Genomic DNA, 24,676 nt, shown 5'->3' on the forward strand with positions numbered 1-24,676 from the left:
TGGGGGAATCTTGAAGAACGAGGACAAGTTCCAGAGGCAAGCAGGAATGTGGGACACGTTTCAAACCACATGAAGGGTGTATGCAAAGCAGAGTAACACAAAGAAATTCTGCTTGGGCCATATCTTCTAATACATTGTGTGTATTCTTGTAAAACAATTTTAAAATTAATGCCTACGGTAGTATAAAACAGAAAGAAGGAGCGGGACAGAGGGAGGGAAAGAGGAAAGGACGGAGGCAGGAGAGCAGGCAGACCCCACGGCACAACAGGACTGCAGTACTGCGTATGGAAAGGAGTCAAGAGAGTGCCAGCAACTGCTAGGCAATGAGGAACCAAGAATAGGTTTATATAGAGGAACTGTCACATAATCAGGATGGACTGAGAAGGAGGGTGACGGTGAGACGGGAAATGAAGTGGCGGGGACAGAGCCAAGAAGACGACAAGGGAGAAGCGACACATTTGGGAACTGATTAGGTGAGTCAGAGAGGACTCTGAAGCTCCAAGCTTTTTGGTGACAGGGTGAGCAGTGGCGCAATCTAATAGAGCTTTAAGAGAAGCAGCAGCCCAGTGGTGGCTGTGGTGGACTAGGGGCAGGGCTGAAGAGGTAGAAGAGCAGAGAGAGGTATAGTTTTGTCACTGGATGTTAAACAAGTTAATCACAGTGGAAGAGTCAGAGAAGCAAGTGCATATGGTAGGTCAAGACCACTGATGTGCTCAGCTTGTGGACACTGTGGATAAATCAGGCATCCGGTGCTACCACAGGTGAGCCAGACAAGGAGCCCATTCACAAAAGGATCCCCCTGAAAAGGGAAAGCTCTCCCTGACAGAATTCTAACTAATAAATGATTAAAAAAAAACAAAAACAAAACTAGGGCATTGGAAAAACTAAGGTGACCATTGACTGAGGCAAGAATCATCAATAGATGCTAAAGCTAGTGGGTGAAAATATTACAAGAAACCAGATACTTGCAAGTCTCAAAGCATCTCCCTACAAAATGCTTACTTATACAAAGGGGGATAAGAGTAGCTTTATAGTGGAGAAGCTTGGCAGGCACCACCACCTTAATCAAGGGATCAAAGAGAACATCTCCAGGGATGGGACAAATCGACAACACATGCCACCTGGTATGATGCACTGAGAAGGACACAGCCTTGTTTCCCAGCTATGTCTGCTGGAGGTGTAAACGTGAACCTAACCATAGGGAAACATCAAAAACAAGAAACAAAACCCTCAAGTTCAGGAACCTCCTACAAGATAACTGATCTGTATTCTTTAAAACTATCAAGGCCATGAAAAACAGATAAATTGAACTGTTCTAGATTAAAAGAGACTAAAGAGACTTGATAATTAAACGTAACACATGGTCTGAGATTAGGTCCAGGACCAAAATATTTTTTGTCTTTTGCTGTTAAAGGATGTTACTGTGACAACTGATGATATGAAAACATCTACAGATTAGATAGGTTAATACTGGGTTAATCGTAACGTCTTAATTTTGATAAAAGCATGGTGGTTATATAAAGAGAATGTTTTGAGGAAATGCCCACTGAAGTGTTTAGAAGGTGCATCATATCTGTAACTTTCAAACATTTAAGAAAAAAGATACAAATATATATAGAGAAAGAATGGTACAGGGAATGTGGTAAAATGTTAACATTTAGGGAACCTGAGAACTGTCATAACTCTCAATTTGTTACAACTTAAAATTTTGGTATCTTTTCCATAAATATGAAATCATTTCAAAATAACAAGTTAAGGAAAAAAGGCTTCCATGCCAACCCTCGCCTCCCCAAATGATATAAAACTACCTCTCCAAAGTGTTGGTCAGCAAGGAGAGGCCTGAATCACTTAAACTTGCTTCCTGTATATTTTCTCCTTGACCAAGGGAGAGATGCCAGGAAGAAACTAATATAAAACCAATGTCAAGAAGATGGACACTGACAAAAGGTTTTGGGTACATAAAGGACTAAACAAAGCTACCAGTCTGCTATGATTATGCAAAGTGCTTACTGTGATTCGACCCTGCTGTACTGCAGAGAAAACCGTGAAAATAAGTCCAGTCTTTAGAGAGCTTCAATTTGAAACCTATTTTCCCAGATTTGACACATCCTAAGAAAACATTATCATCACTTAGCTTACTATGATGCTGCTGAAATTATCAGCAGAGCTTGGTAGCTGTCCACAGCATGCAATACTTATATCATTACAGGTGATACTGAAATTAAAAACACATAGGGAGCCTATAACTTGGTTTCAAATTAGTGTAAGTCTATATTCTTGAGTTCAACTATTAATGCTCAAGAATCCACATAACCATGTGCCCACTGAACCACCTTCTCAAAGCTCATCAGCTCTGAAAGCAACCAGGAGAAAATCAAGGAAAACAATGACATGAAGCGGGAAGCTCCAGGGGTTTCAAAAGAAATGCCAAGGGAACACACTATCGGAGCTTTAAATGAACAGAATAAATATTTTCAACACAATCCAAGAACAATGCAGAAAGTTTTAAGACAGTCGGCCTTTGTGATAACACCAAGTCGTCAGTGGGAACTGAAATGCAGCTGCTTGACTAGAAGATATCTAAGCATCCTAGCTGGATTTTTACCTCAGGAAAAAATTCTATCAGTGTATGAATTTCAGGCACCTGATCGATGGCCAAGGGTTGTTAACAATCACAACTACGCATTCCTTTTATTAAGCCAAAATGTATTATTACCATTTGTGTCCACTATGGTGCTGAAGTCACTGACAAATAAAACCCTTTCTCTGCTGAGACTTCTGTAGGGGACAAACAGGTTGCATGCCACGGCAAGGAACTGGGGTAGCACTGAGAAGGTACCGTAAGCAGCCATAACTGCATTCCTGAGACCAAGACTGCTCCCACACACTTGAAGGCCTAACATATCCTGCACGACAAGCCTCAAAACTACACGAAGGTGGAGGATCCACAAGTCTGACAGCTGTCGGGATTGCTCAGCTTCTTCTGAGAAAGCATCTCACAGAAAATGAGAAATGATTCCAGAATCTCCAGATGGCTTAGCCCTCTAGAATGCATCCTATAGACAGTGAAAGCTGTGATCTGCTCTGAGGTAACACTCACCTATGGCTTCAATGTACTCGATACATCTCTCAATGAAAACAGGAATCGGCTTCTCTGGAGTTACGACGGTTGTTAAGGGCACCCCAAAGTAGTTACTCTCCCAGGTTGCCTTCGTGATGGATGGCCGGGGTTTGGGCTTTGGTTTCTGTTCAGGAAAAGGAAAAGAAAGCACAAAAACAAAGTGAGTCTTAATTTACAACTCAAACATCAGTAAGGCTTCCAGAGGGGAACTCACAGTGGTGTGGAAACTGCTAGAAAGATTCCAAGCAGGATAGAGGCCCGTTTACTCATCTCATTAATTTCGTATTTTCTAGATTCCAAGTATCACACAAGCTGCTGGCAAGTTGCCACAGAGTCACACCTTGAGCAAGAAACTGCACTATCAGAACAAAGGTGTTTATAAGAAACAGGCCATGTTTATTTAGTAACCACGAGATGACCGCCCAACATCCTTTATCAGAGGTGCAATGGAGTAAACAGGAAGTTTTCCAAACATCCCATACAGATAATGCTCCAAGAAGCTAAACTCTTTAAAAAAGATTAAAAATGGAATTAAAAACTAATAATTTCCTCCTCCAGAAAAAGAGAAAGGGCATGCATTCTGCTGAAAGCCCCAAGAATTTTCTTTGATACATCAGCCTGGGGTTAATTCCCAATGGCTTCTGCATTAGAAAAGGTTAAAATCAACTAATCAAACATGACAAATAAGATACTTCTTTGGCTTTTCCTCCCCAGCAGTCACCCTCCTCGTGCAGTAGGAAGAGCAGAAGCAGCAGCAACTACATGAGAGCTTACTATGTACTAAGCAAGTCCCAGATATTATTTTCTTTTAAACTCTACAACATTCCATTTTACCAAGGAAAAACCTCTCACATGCCTAAATGATCCAACTAGTAGTGACAGTGCTGGGATTCAAGCCCAGGAAGGTCCGTCTCCAGAGCCCATGCTCATAAACATTATTGAGATATTCTGCTCCAAAATTATTCAGTCCTATTATTTTGAAGATCACGAGGAAAAAAAATGCTCTAGACAAATGGTAAATTTTCTAAAGCCACAGAAATACACCTGAAATTTTGACCTTTTGTTAAAATATATACAAGAGAAGGTAACAAAATAGGATCAAGGTAATTGGACCCAGATGTATTTCCAGCAATTCTGTTTCATTTCCAAGTTAATGAGATCAATTTACAAGGGCAGGTTTAGTTATGAATATGCCCAACCTATAAACTTAAAAGGATTTAGGGACCTTTGCATAACGTCCACTAAAGGGGACGGCTAGCTCGCTTCTAGATCAGGGTCAACCATTCCTTTTCCTTATCCCGCTTACCCTCATTCCTTTTGGTACCTCTTTATATGGAACAAATCACTTCCTGTTTAGTCTGAGATTCACTGAGGACTTCCTGTGCACACAAGTGGCAAAAAAAAACCCAGCCGAGAATAAAATGAATAAAATGTACATGAAAGAAGGAACAAGGCCATTTCTGGGCTGCTGGCTGCCATTACCTGAAATGACAACCCAGAGGCAAAGGCGATCCAGTCCTCACACAGCCTGCTCACTGATCTGGGGTAGAAGACTGTAATGCAGTGTTAATGGATCCTGGGTCCCAGAGAAGAACAGGCACTCCATAAAGCCTGCCCTGCCCTGGCCCTGTCACTGCCATATGGCCACTCCTGCTCAAACCAGTGACACAGCCTCTCAGGCTGCAGGGAGTGGCTGCTGCTCTCTCCCCTTACAGACTGCCTGAAGCAAACAGGCCCTGACTTCAGACTTTTTATCAAAGGAGCAAATTAACGATTTATAATTTATCTTTACATGAAATAATTTAGCTAATCTAGACTATCTACCTAGCATCTTCCGGTTACATGAAGTACAACATAAAGAATTTAAGCTCTGAAATCTAACAGGGCTTGAATCCTGACTGACAAGTGACTTTGGTCAAGTAACTCAGCATCCTGGGGACAGTTCATGCCTCATAAGGTGGTCGTGAGGGTGAAATGATATGACCTACTGGAAGTGGCCCAGTGCCTAGCGTACAGTAGTGGCCCAATGTGAGCTGTCACTAAAGGAAAGAGAGAGGCTGAGTGTTTTCTACTGTTACACGGTGTAGCACCCGGATAACAGTGAGTCAAGCAACGCTCTCCTTTAGAAATGCCATTCCATTTAAACAATTAGCTGTAGAATATGAGTACACAAGGAAGACCATCTGGATTTAAGCGCCACTCTTTTGGTCAACCCCAACAGGCAGAATTTGCCTGTCAAAACTAACATAACAATAGCATTGTCCTTCAACAAAACTTTGAGGCTTCCAAATAAAAAGTGGAACTTTAAGAGAGCTGCAAGGAAGCTATTTCTAATCACTACAATGTCTTCTGACTACAGTTCTAGTAAATAGATAATAAATTTTTAATTGTGTATTTCCTCCACCCTCTCAACACTAGAACAAGACGATGAGGTGTGTTCTAACAATCTAATAAGTTAGAAAATTTAGCCTCCATCAATTGAATACTATGTACCAGACCCTTGCTTAAATTCTTTATATGTATTATTTTATTCCAGATTCATGGGGTGGGGTATGGGTGTTAAAACCTCATTTTACAGATGAAGCAGCTGAGTCATAGAAAAATCCAGTTACTTGCCAAAGTCAGTTCTGACTACAAAACCTGCACTCTTAACCACTATGGTTCACTGCCTTCTGAAAGTTCCCGGGATATGCATAATGAATAAATGGGTCATTAAATAAACGATTAATAGTACACTGACAATCTGAAGAACTTCTAAAGGTAATAAAGACTCACACAAAATACCAGGGATCTTTAAGTTGGAAACAAAAGGAGAGAATGGGGCACTACGACAGCTATTTCAAATAGCTACAGGACTATCTCATGGAAAGAGAGATTATTTTATACAGTCATGATGGGAGAGATAAGAGAAAGACAAAGAGGCAATTTTGGCCACATAAATTAAAAACAAACAAACAAACAAAAAACACCCCAGCTGTTAAAAAAGGAAAGGACTGCTCTGTAAGTATTCAAAGCAGAGGCTGCAACCTACCTGGCATACTCACTGTCAAGGAGACTGCCATTAGATGAAAGGCTAAATTAGAGAAATGCTCTTATCCCTCTCACCTCAAAGAGACTAATAAGATCTAACCTAGTTCAGCACTTCAACTTACAAAACAGAGCGTAAACGCTGGCAACAGCATCAACTCCCCTTGTTGAATGACATTGATACTCATTCTCATTCTCTGTCTCTCTCTCCAAGATTTAAACAAACTCTGCTTTATAGAATGTCAAAATACTTCCTTGAAATAACTGAAGGCTCTCTAGGGTGTCACAAAATCAGGCAGGGATTCTTGCACAACTAATTCTAAACCTTCCTAGGAAGGAAATCAAACTTTGTGGTGCATGCCAAGAGTTGAGCCAGATTGTTGATATAACAAGCAACACCGCAGGCATCTGAAGGGTTACTGGGCACATGTCAAGATGGAAATGCCATTCTTCTGAGTGGCCTGCCAGATGTCTCGGTCCCAGGTCAGATTCATGTCACTCATTAGGGAGTAGGGGGAGCACTCTCAGCAGCAGGGCCTTAGAGAGAAGAAAATAATACCATCCCAACATCCATCTTCTTTTAGGGGCACTCATTAGCAGGCTGAACTGAAAAAAGCATTCAGCCAGGGGAAACCAAGCCCTGAGAACAATCTACACCTCTGCGCCTTTAAGTTTAGAGCCTGACTGAGTCAAAAACAGATTAATTAGGAATGACCATGTGCTAGACACTGTGCTAGGTGCTCTGCACAGTTATCTGAAACCTCACAATCACCCTTCAAAGTAAGGGTTATTAACCCCATTTTACAGAACAGAAAAACAGAAGCTTAAGCACTGAGAGAGCTGATCTATGAACATCAACGCTCCATGTTCTTTCCCCTACATGAACCATCTCCATGATGAAATGCTATCAATATAAACAAAGCACTGGACCAACTCAAATCATTTTCACCTTGTCCTTTTAGATAGATATTTTTTGAATGAATAACATAGTCCATTGTTCTTTATTTCACAGTTTCCTTAAAAACACGCCTGATTCTTAGTCTTGATACTAACCAGGTGGCAAAGGAAACAAAGAAATGAACCAATAGTTTATGCCAGTGTCGCACTGCCGAGAAATGGTGATTGGAATTTGCCTCTGGCCTCTTGGTTTTTCTGAAACAAGAAAAGAACATAATGGGGAAATTCCTGACTTTGCAGAGTAGGAAGATGTCTGTCACCTACCTATCAGATGGTAAGCCCACTCCACAGCTCCTCCAAGTCCACGGGGGCAAGAAGATTAGATGCCAGCCAAAGAACAAGAAACAGCCAAAGAAGGAGCCCCAAAGAGAAGGGCTCCTTCTATCCGCCTGTAAGAGACTAGGTTCCAGAGCCCAATGTGCAATTGACACTCAATAAATCTCTTGAACAAAAACAGTTTCCAACAATACACAAGGGCGATGTATCTTTATATTTTTATAAGTTTAAATGAGATGAGGACTACCTCTGTGGGTACAGAGTATTTTTTTTTCTTCTTCTAACATTGTGTTGCTCTTACTAGGATGTGAGGAGGTGAGGTTCAGAACATCTTATTCATATCGACAGTACTGTATCAGACGCCCTTTTAAAAAAACAGATGAGGTAATCAATTCCCTGTATCACTGTGCACACTGTAAAAGAGACAGTCATCGACATTCACATTTGACCATTTTCCTACTGGGCTAAGTTCCTCAAGTGCAGGCATCTATGCAGTCTTCCTTTTTAATGAGTTTTACCCAAGGTCTAACAAACTAGCAGCACAGCTAATACTAGGACCAAAGTCATCTCTTGTCCTCAATGAACTTACAATCTAACTGGTAAGACAAGATATATATCTATGCACAGCAAGCAAAGGTGATCTAGAGATAGATAAATAACAACTGAGCCACAAAGGAAAAAAATGAGTCTTTCACGGCTCCAGTGGAGAGGTCAGCCACCCTTTCTAAACAAAGAATATTCTATCTTCTACAGAAATAGCACTTAGAGCTATTTAGTGATCCTAAACTGTCAATTTCAAATATTCTCTCCTTCTCCATAAATATCCTTATTCAAGTCAAATTACTTATCTAGATTTTAGGATCACAAAACATGGTCACTGGAGTTATACTACTGAGCACAGCCTTTTAGATGCTTGGTAACATACCTAATAAGTAAAAAACAGAATCCAGTCTGGTTTTTTTAAAGGAGGAATGCCATGTACAGAACGTAGTCTGGAACAGGGGCAGTGTCCTCTGAATGGGGTAACTCCTTCTCTTGAGAGTGAAACTGACATAAGCAAAGCCTTAGAGGGTCACTCACGTGGTTTGCCAAGTTGTGTACTGGTACACTCTAGACTAACTGTAACAGGAAGGAATCTTAGAAAAACCCAAAGATTCCATAAACTACATTACTATAGGTTTCCCCCAGAGTGTTTTCCTGTATTCTATATTCAACATTATAGCTTTCTGGCGATGATCCTCTCTCATTTCCAACACAGCTTCAAAAGGACCTTTCAATTAAGCTACTTGCTGGTGCCCCAGATGTATTCTTGGCTGACTGGTGCTCTTCCTTCTGGCTATGAAAAAAAAAATCAAAGCCCAAGTTTAAAAGAAAACCTGAGGGTGTATCTGTTCTTACTGGTAAAGTCTATTATGAAAGTACAAATGCTTATTTAGCCTGTCTCCTTCAAGCTGGCAGTTTTTACTATGACCTGGTCACTCATCAAGTTAGAGCATCTTTATATAGGGATGGAACAGGAAGTAGCACGAAGTTTCGGCCTTCCTAGCATCCTTAACTCTCTTGCATGATGGGAAAAGAAAGAAAGGCCAGTCATCCCCTCACAGGCCCCAAACAAATTGAGACCACAGCTTTTTGCTCTAGAAAGGCATGAATCTAGGTCAATCCCTGTTGCTTCCTCAGACTGAATGGCCAAGGCAATCGATGGGCTCAGCGGGGGGGTGGGGGGGGAGCTGGGGGGTCCACTAGTTCCAGGAAATATTTATTAACAGTCCTGCCTGATTCGACACTCACTAAATCTGGACTGTGGGCCAGAGCTGTGGGCCAGTTTTTCTGCTTGCCTCCTCTCAAATACTGGATAAAAAGTATTCAGAAGGCCTCTCTCTATGGAAGTAGAGGTGATTCCTGAATGAGCTGAAATAATCTGAGTCCCTACAAAGATTTCAGTCCACTAGGTGGTAGAGAACAAGTTGGCTCAGTGAAGATCAGAGCAATTCTCTGTTCTTTGAAAAATCGATTTGGGTTGCCTATTGTAAATTTTTTTTTTTTTAAAGAACAGGTGTGCTGTAAGCTAAGGCAGATAGTTAAAGATAGCCTGTTTTTGTCACCAAAAACAAACTACAGCAGTTCTTTGGGCTTAAAATAAACTGAGAAATGAGTGACACCAGTTCAAAACAATTTCTCAAAGTTCCAGTTGCTATTTCAGTGTCTCCATGGCTTTTTTGTCCTCTACTCAAGTAGACACAGAAGCTAGAAACAAACAGCACCATGCTGTTCTTAGGGGGTAGTGTGGGGAAATCGATGTTTTTAGACAATAACCAAAGTCCTTTGTTCAAAATGAGCAAACTGACAGGACTGACTGAGTGGTCCAAATACGTGCCTGGCTGTTGAGTATTACCATCTTTCTTGGAGACTGGACTCTAGAAACCCAATGGAAGTGGAAGTTGGAAGACTGGGACTCCAAAATCTCAACTCCTCCATTTAGGAACAACAGTAACTTGGGCAAGATGTTTCATCTCACCAAGCCTCTCAGTCTCCTCATCTCTAAGACCAGGATTTTAAAAAATCACTCCATTAAGACTGATAAGAAAAATAGATGAAAAATTGATGTGAAAATGCCTGGTATTGTACCTGGCAAACAGTAAGTATTCAGCAAGTGTAGGGAAGTACAAAACCCTTCAGATGGACTCCACAGCCCTGTTACTCGGCCCGGTTCTCCCTCACTCTCTGCAGCAGCCACCCTAGGTCTCTTGCAAGTCTTTGAACATGCTGTGCCTTTTCTGCTCCAAGTTCCATACCGTTTTCTCAAAAGCTCACCCCACGAAGCCTCCATTTTCACTGACTTTGCCCGCTTCATACTTTAAGTTTCAGCCTTATATATCATTTCCTCGGGGAGCTTTCCTGGGTATCCTGGTTGAGGGTAGAACTCCTTGCAATAGGACTCCTTAGTACCCTGTACCTCCACTTCAGTAACATTCAAAATGCACGCAAGTACAAGTATAAACTCTTATCATTCCTGTGACTGCAAACTAGATGAACACAAACACCACCACACGTATGGTAGGTACTTCAGCACAATGCCATGCATACAAGCAATGTCCATGCAGTGAGCTGAATGTTTCCTTCCTAAAAGAACAAATGAACATGTACTTTGGAACAAAAGCATGTCTTTAAAAAGATAGAATTCTTTTGGGAATCAAAAAACCCAAGGTCAAGTCAGCACCCCAACCCATTTCTAACACCAACGTATTTATTTGGCCTTACAGCTCATTGAGTAGGGCTAGCCTTTTCTGAAGCACACACTGAGAGTCTTTCCTGAGCAGGTTACAAGGTTACAAAGAGCTCATATTTCATACCATTCAGCCTGTCTGTCAAAATGCAACATCCCTCCCTGGGGAGTGAGCAGTCCAATTCCCCAGCTGTTTTTTTTTTCACACTAGAAACTAACTCCGTTCTAGGCCTCACAAAATGAGAGCTGTGTCCACACAAAGCCACAACAACCAGCCAATTCACTGAATCCAATGAAATAAGCCAATTCACTGGGGGGGGGGGGGACGACAAACTGTCAAACTGGTTACTTGGTGCCTTATAGACCAAACAATGCGTGATTGAATTGGTTTGCTTTTCAATAGGTTGTCTTGTCATGTGGTAGCTACAGTGAGTGAAAGATTTTCTTTATCATTGTTTTGTCTTTTTTTTTTAAACACAAAAATAAGAGCACATCAGATAGAAGGGTAAACAGCCAATAATGTCTTCTCTTTAAATCCGTGGTCAAGCACACTAAATTTGGCAATTTGAGCTTGCCCAAAGGGCACACTTTGTGGAGCAAGGCACCCCAGGCCTGTTTTTTGGCTTTAAAATAAGACCCTGCTGGTCCTGATCGCATCTCTGCAAACGCATGGCACTGGGAAACAGAGACCACGTGCAGCGACAACTCTTTACAAAGCATCTATTCATGGACCCCACTGAAGTGCAATCGTAGGTTTTCAATTTCATTCAGCAAGTGCGGAAGGCTCCCACTATGAGGGTGGGTTGCTAAACGGTTCAGCTGGGAAAAGGACCCAGAATGAGAGTCAGCTTTACAGTTTGCACTTTCACTAGCAGAAATGAAAGTGATTCCCTCACTCCAACTCCAATTTTACAGTAAGGAGCCAATCTAGCTAATTAGCTAAGGGCACTGAGCAATTTCTTTCTCCACATCACATATGTACCCCCCCCCCCAGCATAGCTTGTTGTTGTTGTTGTTGTTAGGGCTGTTTCTAGCATGAGGGCTGAGAAAGCAACTAAGTAATAACAGACAGGGTTAAAATCTATAAAAAAGGGAGGGACAATGTTGGTGCCTCAAGCCCTCAGCTAGACCAGACCAGTTTTCTCCTTTCCTTGAATACAACATGCATATTTTCACCTTCAAGCCTTTCCTTACCCACCTCCTTCTATTCATTCTTCAAGGTCAAGTTAAATAATAATAACTAATGTTTATCTAGCATGTAGTATGCTCAGTATTTCCAGTGCATACTCTCATTGCATTTCTCACCCCCTAAGAGGAAGATGCTACTATGTTCACCTCTGCTACAGAAAGGACGTGGAGAGGTGAATCATGTGCCCAAAGGCCCAGTAAGGAAGTGAAGGATTTTGACTTTGATCCCCTGATTCCCAGAGTCTGAGCTCCTATTCACCACACACTACACTACTTTAACCACCCCTAGCACAGGATTTCTGCTCTGCCCCAACACAGACCCCATCCCTTACCCTGGGGCGCCCCTTCCCAGGCAGACCACTGATTTTCAGAAGCTGTGTAGGTCTCACTGCCTCCTCAACTGGGTGCTAAGGTCTAGGCAAGAAGGATCTGTGCCATTTCCCCAGCGGTGTCTGGCCTGAAGTGGGAACTAGTGTGTTTTCCATTACCAACTGGCTCCCCATTCACTTCAAATAAGTACTGTATTACTTTGTCATGCCATTAAAAAAATCAAAGACCAAATCCCCCATGTAGGGGGCTTGCCATTCTCTGCCCCATGGTATCTTGCTTTTCCAGTAAAACAAGTGTCTGATTTCTTAACAGCAGCAAATTTTAATGAGGTTTGCTCCAACTGGGAACAGAATGAAGGCTTTGCTTATCTCTCCATTAGGATGACAAAGCAGCCACAAGCAGCTCATTTCAAGGCACCATTTTCCAAGGCAGGAAAAGACAATCTCACCTTTTACTCACTCTTTCCAAAGGATACTCCTAAATGACTTCTGGCACGCTACTGCTCTTGGGCCAGAGGTATCATTTTTATTTGACCTGAAGAGGTGTGGCCCACATAACTAAGACAGACGGGAAGTCGATCACTCCTTGCAGGCTGACCCAGCAGCCCAGCGCAAGGAAGCTCCAAGTCAGGAAGTGCTCATCACCAGCATGGAGGCAGCTCTCTCGGAGACTCACGGGAACCAGCTGTTTTCTGCTGAGCCTACTCTTTAAAGCACAGCTTGTCTGGGAATGTATTTTAAAAGCATTATTTTCAACAGTATTAAAAAGGCAGCTAGAAGTCAGAAAAACAGTTATAACTCGCTGTGTGATATTATGCCACCTTCCTAATTCCCAGGTGTGCAAACACTCCCACAAACTAGAAGACTGTCAGTACTGAGATACGCTGGCTGGCAACAGTCTTCATTGGGAGTGGAGGAGGAAGAGAACAAAGTTAAAACGTTCAAAATGTTTGGATTCCAGTATTATCAAACATGAGAGCTTTGGGGATATCCTGGGAGGCTGGTCAGGCTACTGACGGGCTTCCTAAATAAGAACTGTGTTCCATGGGTCTGCCCACTACTAACCTCTAGAGAACAAAATACTGAAGGCAGATGAAGGAATATAAGTGGAAAAACAGACCAAGGGGAAATCAAACAGAAGAATGCCTATGGTGTTAATCAATATTCAGTTCAGAATGGGAGGTGAACAGAACACACAATGATACTGCCCTGCCCTTTATGAAACTACACAAGGAAGAAATTTCCAGAAGTTCTGGCCAATGGTGATTGAAAAGCATTCTGTATGCTATCAAGGAACACAAAGTGATTCAAAGGGAACAAGCTTTCCCTGTGAGGGCCACAGCACCATGTTCCTCCATTTCCAAGGGCCCTTTTAACTAATATATGCTGCAGAACTGGCCTCCAGATAGTATTTTACAATGGAATTGTCAGCTCTCTAAAGAGCCTGGATTCTAAATCCTTCTGATTTGGTATGTTCTGCAATAACGTTAAGTTTTAGGCCACCTTTCTTCCAAAGTTCCCTGAAACACTTTCAGACAAGTGACTCTGTTCTCTGCCACTTCATGGTAGAGAAAGGAGCAAAAGCTTTCAATGCAGAGAAATTACTCTGTACACCACAATCCTGAGTTAGAGCTAGCATTTAACAGAGTTCTGTTGTGATGTCTCATCAAGATGTCTTTCTCTGAAAAACAAAGGGTAATTCCCTCTACTCTAAATGGAGAAAAAGCAAAAGTTGGGAAATACCTGTTCTACCTCAAAGCCTAAGTCCCAGAGGACAGGACATGCTGCCCTGCACACTGCAATTCCACACAAGATAAGACTTCATCAGCTGCTGCATTTGGGACTGTTTCCACTACATCTGACAACAGGCCTGACATTCCTAACACACATGGTTTACTCTTTCTTCTCCCCTTCCTGCCTCACTTGTGGTCCCTAAATCAAATCTGAAGCTCTCAATGATAGCAGCAGCAACTCACTTAAGGAGCTGGAGGGCTCTCCAATTTTACAAATATGGGACAGGTTTATAACACACAGTGGCAAGGTTCTTATTTTCCATTTATGTACTTGAAGATCCTTCATTGATTTATGTGTGCAAATAAAATAATCATCCAATTTTTCCCAATCTAAAATGCAGCAACCTTTACAGATCAGCAAGGGGAAGAAGCATTTAAGAAATGTGTGGATGAAACGTTTGTTAGTAGTCAAAGACTAAGGCATGTGATTTTTGGATTCTAGTGAAGAAAGACCAAGCATTATTGTCACTGGCTTGGCTACTTGTCAGGACACAGACAACTTCTACATGATCTGCTCATTTTGGTAATTACCTAACTATCGTTTTGGACAAAGACTACTCAGGCTTATCTATCCAAGGTCCTTACAACCTGAGAGAGTTACCAGTAGTAGCTATCTGAGATGCTGTTTACTTTTTCATGCTAAGTCAAAGAGTAAACACACACACATACACACACACGCACACGCACACACACAGCAGTTTACCAGAATAAGCTGTCCTTGAAAATCGTTATCAATGAACTCTCACCAAGACACTGTGCAAGCCACTCCTATGACTCATTCCTAAACTCCTGTCTTACCTTAGTGTTCCTTCTTAGACTGCGAAGAATATTCCTCCTCCGTGGGTCTTCATCTGTTTCGTATGGAATGACTGCATTGTCCCCTTTATAGCCCTGGGAGGCCTGATCCTCCTCCTTCTTCCGGATGGGCCCAAGCTCATCATCACTCCCCACGCTGAAGCTGGTTCGGTAACTAGCAAACCTCCCTAGCCGGCTGCATCTCGTCCTGTACAGCACTGGCTTGCTCACAATGGATACCTTGCGGCCTCGCTCTAGAGAGCTGGTGTCCATTTCGCTGTCGGAACCATTCCCACTGCCATTGGATTGGGCTTTGTTGATATTCCGAATCGTGATGATTTTGCCTTGGGTGCTGTCATGGGGCACTGAGTAAATGTTTTCCTCTTCATTCCTTGGCTTGACCACGGCATCCATAGGTTCGGCATAATCAGAAGGATCGAACCCATCAGGAGGTAGCCAGGTGCTAGAAGACACAGACTTCCTCTGTCCATCTCTATGGCCTTGGTCTAAATAAGACAGATCCCCCTTAGTAATTTCAAAATGGACGGGAGGCTTTGGTTTGACTGGCGGAGGTACTTTGTTGTTCAGTTTACTCTCAAAATTGCTCATGATGAAAGACAGCCCGTCATTTCCCTCCAGTTCCATAGAGAGCTTTGAATGGTCTTTGGACAGAGAGGGCAGTGATGTGTCTTCTCGAAACAGGCTGTAAGAAGGGGGCTCGATATCTTCTTCTGAATCCTGCAGGTTTGAGTTGCAGAGTGGTGAGCCTGCCCGGGGGGAGTTAAATACCTCTTCTGTGGTGCTACAGGCCTCAGCAGCATTGTCGTACATATGAGTAGCCTCGATTATATTCTTTTTGTCCACCACATCTTTAAAAAATGGGTGGAAGAGCTCAAGTTTATGCTGGGGTTGACTACAGGGGATACTCGTGAATCTTCCATCAATTTCTTGAGCGATCTCCTCCCCCTCAGTCAGCTGTTCCCGACTTAAGTCATTATCCAGGACATCTACAGCGCCGTCAGTGAGTGCAACCAACTGAATGGGGATAATATCCTGCACTTCACAAAGAAAGGCACGTAACATAGCCAAGGAGGCTTTACGTTTGGCTGAATAGAAAACAATGTACCCATGGACCAATCGGCTTTTTCGGATGCTAAATGAGGAATGGTAGGAAAGAATTGACAGTTCAATGCGCTTCTTGTGTAGTCCGATTGGCAGTTCAAGTAAAACAGAGTTGTTGCTTCCGCAATGGGAAGACTTACAGGTTTGAGACTGCAGGACAGGAAAGAGTATGTCATCTGCACTAAAAGGATCTCCACACATGAGACACATGACAATTCGCAGGTCAACATCAGCCAGATCTTTGATGCTAGCAGTAGAACTGACCAGGTTTAAGTTACGCTTGGAGTCCAGGAGTCCTTTCAAAACTTGACTGATTTGCTTTTCGTTAATGTTGCGTCCATAACCGATGCCAGCAGAAGCAGGGTCGAGAAAGACACACTGAAGTTTGCTAGCAATCTGCTGACCCTGCTGTATTAAGCTATGCAGGGTCTCTCCACTGGTGTCTCCTCTCTTGTTAACCAAAATTAAGGTCAGGGGAAGATGGACTAAGTGATTATCTCGCCTGCCGAGTGTGGACTCTCTGCTCTTCTCTATACTCTCCACCACATAGGACAGAGATTCCTTTGAATTGTAAAGGCAGAGACAACCGTGGGGCTGAAATGTTGGTGTCTGGAAAGAGTTCACAGGAAGCCTAACATTCCCTTCGATCGGCCTCAGAGAGAGCTCATACATTTTACCATCTATTACATACTTGTCATCATTTGTACAAAGAGCTCGTATCTCATTGGCCAACTCTCGTGCAAGGCCATCCTTGCCCAAGATCACCAAGTTGATTCTATCGATGTTGTGATCAGAGAGTGAATTTTTCTGATTCCGGTCAGAGGGTCGGATGAACCGAGAACTAATCAAGTGCTCAATCTTAGCATCCACACAAGAGGGGCAGCTAGGGCACGTCTCCTTTGTTGGGTGGTACACGAAATGAATGTGCTTCAGAATAAGGGCATCACGCTCCGCTTGGAGCTTCTGCAATGCTTTAAATCGCTGTTCCTCCCCCAGAACATCCTGAATGACACCCATCTTCTCCTTGCTGGGCTTAGCATCCAGCTCTAGCTCATAAAACAATTCTGAATATTCCAAAAGCAGCTCCTGAAACTCTTCCTTTGCTTTGTCTATAATTTGCTTTTGGTGTTTGCCATAAATATCCATGTATACAGATTCTTCCAGCCACTGGTAGAAATCTTCATTCATAATAAAACTGCGGGCCTCTTCCCAAGGCTTTCCAGGAGTTATGAAAGGAGAGGTCTCCAGGTTTTCTTTAAAAGACCTTCTCATCTCAGCTCTTTTCCTCTCGTTTCGCAGCTTCTCTAAGTGGGCCTCGTACAGCTGCTCTGCAGGAACGGTATCCATTAGGTCAAAGGGAATCCGCTCATTCTCCATGTTGTCAATGTGGCTGGTGGCATCCCATGGTGTCTCTTCAAGCACAACAAACCACTTTAAGAATTCTGGCTTGGTCTCCAAGAGCTTTTTGGCTTTTATGCAGCTCAGGTGGTCTATTTCATCTAGATTGGGTATAAGAGCTTCAAAAGCTAATGGCAGGGCTGCCAGGTACAGCTTCCTTCTGCGCTCAATATGCTCATGCTTCAGGCGGTGGATGTGCTGGAGAAACAGCTTCTTGGCTTTCTGAGTCCCTTCCAGGTAGACATAGTCCTGGTACTCAGGAGAGGCCTGCATCTTTCGGCTGACAATCAGCCAATTCTCGTTGTGGTTTTTCACAATGCGACTCACCAGCCACTCATACTTGTCTTTTGCTGTAGCTATCTGCTGACTCTGCTGCTTGAGAGCTTCAAAATAAGGAATGATTTTCGTCTTTCCCCGACTTTTATCAATGAGTTGCACTAAGGTGCTGAAAGCTAAGTCCACATTTACATTGGATCTTGCTGAGGTCTCCACAACCTGGAGGTTCTTTTTGCTTAAGGCAAAAGTATGTGCATCTCTAATGTACCGCTCAACACCCTCATCACACTTAGTCAGGACCACCACTATAGGCTTTTTTGTTTTTGCAAGCTGATTGTAGAGATTAGAGACAAACTTGAGCTGATCATCAAAGCTCCTATTCATGCCCCTGCTAACATCAATACCAAGAAGAAAACCATCAATTAGCAGCTTTCCATCTGGCATTTGTTTCTGCTCAAAGTCCTGCTCCAGCCCCAGCTGGTCAGTGCAAAAGTACATGAGTTTTTCAGCTGATGCGAGCTTGGTTGCAGCAGCTCTCTTGATATAGGGCTGCAGGGCCGTGCTTCGATGAGGCTGAAAAGTCTGATCATCAATGAATTCAGTCTGCTCCACAACGTGCATCTTACATTCCACACAATCCTCCAGGGAACGGCTAACTTCTCCCCAGTAGAGAAAGTGGTCATTATTGACCACCCGCCCACCAAAGTCACTGGTGCTGAGGACAGAGGTATGGTCCAAGTGAAATTCGTCAGCACTCGGGCGCACAAAGCGGTTGCACAAACAAGACTTCCCAATGCCGCACTGGCCCTTCTCCTTCTCTGTCCCAGACAATCCCACCACACTGATGTTGTAGGTGGGAATGCGGACATCTTGCTTTCTTGCCATCATCATCGTCGACACATCCTGCCACAATCAGCCACTTCCAAATCAGATTAGTGTTCTCCAGTGGAACCAATGGCTTCCCAACATTATCAGTGGGGGCCAGCTGCCCACGAAGCGCAAGTGTCAGGTCTCATAGTGCTTATATACCAGTGCGAGGTCAGTTTTTGCCACTTCTCATCGCCAAATAGCCAACATTTCTTCCTAGATGGGGGGAAAAAAAGAAAACCTATCAGCATCATAACTTTGAACTCAATCTTAATCACCAAACGATAGTAAAAATCAATTTTCTTATTCAACAAATAATTATAGTAAACATCAAATGTACCAGGCCTTAAGCTGAGTGAAGATGTAAGACCAAATAAGACTGACTTACCTGTACCCTTCAGAGCGATATAATATCATCTAATGGACAAGACACACAAGTAAGCACTGTGCTTAGTGCTAAAAAAAGTCTGCAAGCTCCTTGGAAAAAATGGCTGACTCCAGGGCTAGGGCAGGGTTGGTACAGTATGAGCCTGGAACATCTTGCTGTACAAGAAAGGAAAGAAGTGCTCAAAAAAATGAAAGGACACCTCACAAGGACACAGAAGCCAGCTTGAAGGGGTACCCAGTGGTCAAATCCAGGACACTGAACATCAAAATAATTAAGTACAGTAAGGAATTACGACCCACTGCAAAAAATAAGAACTTGAGTTTTCAATACTGAATCAGACAAGAATCATCACTTGATGCTAAATCTAAGAGGGAAATTTTGATTAGGAACAGGATTTTGCACAGAAATGAGGTGTCTCCTGTTATACTACTTATTAGTTCTCTAAGGGAAGAAGAAAAACAAATACTTAATTATACAATAGAGAAACTGGGCAACACTTTGGGTAATGAAAGTTATCACCATCAAAGAGAGCCAGAAGGACATCATAGGCCTCAAGATGTGATATCCCAGGAGGATACAACATGACTATGCAGTTTGATGACTTAGAATGCATCACCACAACCTAATCACAAGGAAACATCAGGCAAACACAAAATGAGTAAGATTCTATTACAGTGAGGGGAGTCAGCACTTAAAAAAAATATCAGTATCATAATAGACAAAGAATGGCTGTGTAAATATTCCAGATTAAAGGAGGCTACAGACACATCGTAACTAAAGGCAATTATCTGATCTTAGACTGAATTCTGTACAGGGCAGGAGTGTAGGGACAGGAAGAGGAAGCCTACATAGCACAACAGTAGATCAATCAACAACACTGGACTATGAATACAGTATTAGATAAAAGTATTTTATCCATGTAAATTTATGAGGTTTGTAACTATTATGTGAAAGAATAGCCCTACTCTTAGAAAATACACACCGAAGTATCTGCAAGAAAAAGGCCATAATGTATGTGACTGGTTCAAAAAAAAAAACTACATCTACATACTAGAGAGTTAAAAATGCAAATGAGGTAAAATATTAACAATAGATGAATCTAGGTAAAGTGTACAGGATATTCCTTTGTGCTATTTTAATTTTTGCGACTTTCTCTAAGTTTGTAATTATTTCCAAATAAAGTTTTTTTTTAAGGGTGTGAATATGAAGTAGTTTCCCTGACAAGAACATAAGTCCTGTGAGAAAAAGGCCTACCTAACCCTACCTTGCTCATTTCTGTGTCCTATGATGTTTTGACACAAATATTTACTGAAGGAGTGAATAAATGAATGACTATTAGAGCATATTAAAGAGTCCCCAAACCTAGCATTTTAGATTTAGGAAAAGTTTTGCTGGTGGAAGTTCCATCTGAGGGGAGACCTGAAGCAGAAAGAATGAAATGTACAAAAACTCCTCTCTCCCCAGAAAAATGCATGCATGGCCCATGGGAAAACCAGCTGAAATAAAGTGTGTATGGGGAGGAGACCGGTGAGATGCGTTAGCAAGTAAGCAGGGACCAGATTAAGCCACTTTCAAAGAGCTTGGATTCCTTCCCAAAGGCTATGGGGAGCCATAGAATGCAGCTGAGAAGTGGCACCTTTTTTGGGGGGAGGGAGGAGGAATTATTTTTTATTTATTTATTTATTTATTTATTTTAATGGAGGGTACAGGGGATTGAACCCAGGACCCTGTGTATGCTAGGCAGGCACTCTACCACTGAACTATACCCTCCCCCTAGGAGTTGCAACTTAAAAAAACATAAGGTTTGAATAGGTGAAGTAATGAAATGTTATGACGATATCTTACAAAGTCTTTAACAACTTTCCATCTGAAACAACTAAAATATGTAGTCTTTGGCTGCCTCTACATAAATCTTCTGCAGTCTTCTGGCTACTACTGTTTGCACTGCACTGCAGTCCACTAACACACGCAAATATAACTGTGCAATTGCTGAGCCTGTAGCCAAATGAACAGTCTCCTGAGACACTCCCCAAGAGAAGTTAAAATAAACAGAGCAATTTTCTTTTGAATCTGGAACTCAGCATTTCCACAAGCTTAATATTTTTTTGTAAGCCTATCTCATAAGAAATGCCACAGGAAGTCAGACCACCACACGTTATTCTGACTGATACAAGGGGGTAACGAATGGGAGAACACAGTTGTCCCCTATGATAACCTCAGAAGGTCACAGACCTTTCCCAAACATCCATATCTTCCTTTGATAACCCAGAAAGCCAAACCCTCTGTGGAAACAAAATGTAATATGTAAAAACTGACCATTTTCAAAAGAGAAATCTCAATGCCTGTAAGCAATTGCTTCCAGATAACCTAACAGCATGCTCCTATGGAAGCCAAGTTCCAGACTTCACCAGGAGCAAGCACGATACCCAAGGGAAAGAGGAAAAAAACCAACCTTTTCCAGCCGCCCACTGCTTACATAAGTAAAATTATAAGATGCTTATGAACATGTGAAAGATGTTTACATACATCTTCTGAAATACCTGAAAAGGGAAGATTTCTACAAATCAAAGTGCTTTTTGCGCATTACTCTTTAGTACACATACACAATTTTGTTTTAATGAGGAGACTCGGGTTTAACAGAGGCTCAGGTAGGAATGTTGATGAAGGTTTAAGGAAGTCAAGGATGCTCACCTAACAGAGCCTTTCTCTATCAATTCCTCATCCAAGGGTCTAGCTGGACTCAAGGTCATCCATTTGACCAATCTTGAAATGCAACTTGGTGACACGGGTCCTACTTTAAGCAACCAGCTGGCATGCAGCTGGCAAATCATCCCATTTACCTTCTATAAAGTGGGCTAAATAATCTCTCTTCACAGAAATCTCAGGAAAACAAAACCCTAACCTGCTCTTAAACCTCAAGAAATAAAGATAACGTTCAATTTTAAACTAAATTTAAATGCATAAATGTATAGTTCATTCAACACCTTGTTACTTACAATTTTTTTAATGGCAGGATATTCTATTTAATCCATTCAAGTCAAAATCTCAACTATCTGAAGGATGCCAAAGAAAAGAACACTCTCAACTCTCAAGAATGTAGCAACTGATATTTTAAACCCAGAATGCTGCTGGCTAAACTAAAAAAGCTGTAAGAAATGAGAATTAGCTGGCATGGAAGTGGTTAATTTTTGGACACCTGGTAACTTTCCACTTGTTCGAAACCTAATAGTTTCCCTGGTAGAAGTACACTCTTCCTACATGCCTGTCTTTGATGTCTGGATAATACAGTTTTACTAGTTCCTCAATTGGACTGAATTACACGGTAAACAAAGACTGTTATAAGTCTAAAAACATCTCAAACACTTGGTTTAAAGGAAATAACCCTAAGTGCTTGGTCACAAACACATTAAACTTTTCTAAGGGGTGGGTAAAAAAAAAATTAGCTGAGTCACTAAATTTAATGATCTGAAGGCAAAGAAAGAGAAAGTAGAAGACAGGGCATGTCCAAGACTTTGCAATGTCTTTACAGTTTAAATCTGACAGGAATCGGTGTTCTTTGTGGGCAACTAAGCTACTCAAACAGCAAAACCTGAACATCTATTTTAATAATCTGCCAATACTAATCCTTTTAAAACTGGAGAGTTACAGCAGAGGAGGAAAAAAGTATGATTTAAAACAGTAACTCCTTTTATCTGAGCTTTACTGAGCTACTTGTATTAGAGAAATAAAAACACAGAACCTAACATTTAGTTTCATATTTTACACCGTAAGTCAACTACTTCAGAAAGGATAATATTTCAGGAGTATTTTCAATCCTTTTTCACAAATATATGCTGAATTAAAACATAATGCAAACATCTGAGAGTTTTTTTAGAACCTGTCACCAAGCTTCCAGAGTTGTTTATTTGACTAGTTTAACAAAGACCCTAGTTTCCCAAGGAGTGCCTCAATTGGAAGGTAGGAGGAGGGGCGTCTTCTTTTTTAACACCTCTACAAAACACCCAGGGCAAGAAGTGGTAACATTCCCAAGATAGTAGACATTTCATAGGACACAGAAATGCCACTGTGATCCGGTATTACTATGACTGCTAAAGTTCATACTGTTGACAGCTCTATCAGTATGTTTCACCCTCCCAACCCGCAACCTCATCCCCAACCACCCCCCAACCAGGAAATGTTTCTGGGCTCTGTCTGTGATCTGGAATGCCCATAAGACACAGATCTACCACCACTACTCATAACCAAACTACTGTCTCTACCTATGAGAACAGCCAATAAATTCTGAAAATGCATTTTGTTTCAACCAGCAATATACAAAACACCACCAAACTAAAAATAATATATTGTATAATAATTGCTTAATATTACATAATATAAGAAAATAATTTCATAGCCACTAGCAAAGGAAGCAAAATCTTTGTTTCCATAATTTTTCTTAATTCTAATAGGACAAAGGAATGGAAATATGCATTGTAACTAACAGCACCCTTAATACCTCCTGCTTCTCAACACATTAAACTTCTGAATGGATTTTCAAAGCTATAAATTACTATCAACAGCTGGTTAAAATGTTTGCATTAAGTAGATATATGGTAAGACTCATAGCTCTAGAGGGGAGAAGAAGAACAAAAGGAGAGGATCTAACCAGGAAGCACTTTTCTTGTAGGAGAAATTCCTTAAGGAGAGTTTTTTTCAAAGGAATTTACTTTCCAAGCAGGTCAGGAAGGATGGGATATAAAAGCGCCGGTAAGAAGAGAATACTACTCTCTGGTCTACTGAATCACTGACTTTAAAACAAAATAGTCTTTAAAAACCCAATGCTGCTATTTTCATCTTGTTAAATGTTAAACCTGTTAAAAGTAAACTTTCTTAAGGTTTTTGTTGGTTTTCCTTTACAGAAAGAAATTAAATAAGAAAAGTTGGAAGTGGTCCTCACTTATGCAATTCATTCATCTGTAAAATCCAGATAAATTTACTGACCCTTAAAATTAGTGATGTGTACAATGTGTCAGAGTATTTAGCCATAAATAGGAATGATAATCTTTAGGAATGTGACCAAGATACAGAGGTGTGTATCATTTCCTCTGTGTGAGATGTCATTTCCTCTGTGTGATTTGTCAGAACGTGAAGTAATGCCCTTGTTCTGCTCGTCTCTTTACCACATGAGAAGTGTCTTTCGAAATGACATCAAACTCAACAAGAACAACATAGCCTCTAGCATTGAGTAAAAGAAAGGTAAGCCACTGGATGGCCCAATTACAGAGCAGCTAAATCTCTCCTTCCTCCATAATATTTCAGAGAGGTTAACCATTTTTGTATTACTCTAGTCCTTAATCCTTCAAATTGAGAACCAAGCTGTCCATCAACCAAATCAAATACACATTTATATCCAAGATGATGAGATGAAACAAGGAAGAAATGGGGCACTGTCCTTGCTGGCGGGAATCTTATAATTTACTTTGAGATACAATATTTTCACTTAAAAAAAAAAAAGGCATAGACCATTTCCTGGGATCCAGAGAAAGGAAGAGGAGATCATTCAGATCTGGGGTAGGTTGGGAACAGTGTCAGAGCAGAAGTAAAATTTGAATTGGTACATAAAAGATTGGCAGGGTTTGGAGAGGTGGTCCAAGCATTCTAAAGATATGAAAGGGTATGAATTATGGTGATCAAAATGGAAAAGCACCATATATGTTTTGGACAGACTGACTATAACAGAGTGTTCACGCATGTCAGGTAGAAGATGAGAAGGGCAGCAGGGCTCAGACTATAAACAGACAGTATTTTTACCTGTGAGAATCTAATATGAAAGTAATCTTTTATCCCATCAATGTTATTTATTGTTGTTAACACTGCTACCTCAACTCCTCACCCAACAAATTAACATAGTTTAGGGAGTTGATCATCTTACAT

At 41.5% G+C, this 24,676-nt stretch overlaps 1 protein-coding gene across 1 annotated transcript in view; it reads right to left on the reverse strand.

Moving 5' to 3' along the window:
* Positions 1 to 24,676, reverse strand: part of ARHGAP35 (Rho GTPase activating protein 35) — a 109,558-nt gene that overhangs the window by 54,099 nt on the left and 30,783 nt on the right. Inside the window, 2 exon segments of the mRNA XM_032485686.1 lie at positions 3,101 to 3,245; positions 14,716 to 18,591. Of these exon segments, the coding sequence (XP_032341577.1) occupies positions 3,101 to 3,245; positions 14,716 to 18,399 (3,829 nt within the window). The 5' untranslated portion in view covers positions 18,400 to 18,591.

This window comes from Camelus ferus, chromosome 9, assembly GCF_009834535.1.
Source record: "Camelus ferus isolate YT-003-E chromosome 9, BCGSAC_Cfer_1.0, whole genome shotgun sequence".
Taxonomy (NCBI): domain Eukaryota; kingdom Metazoa; phylum Chordata; class Mammalia; order Artiodactyla; family Camelidae; genus Camelus; species Camelus ferus.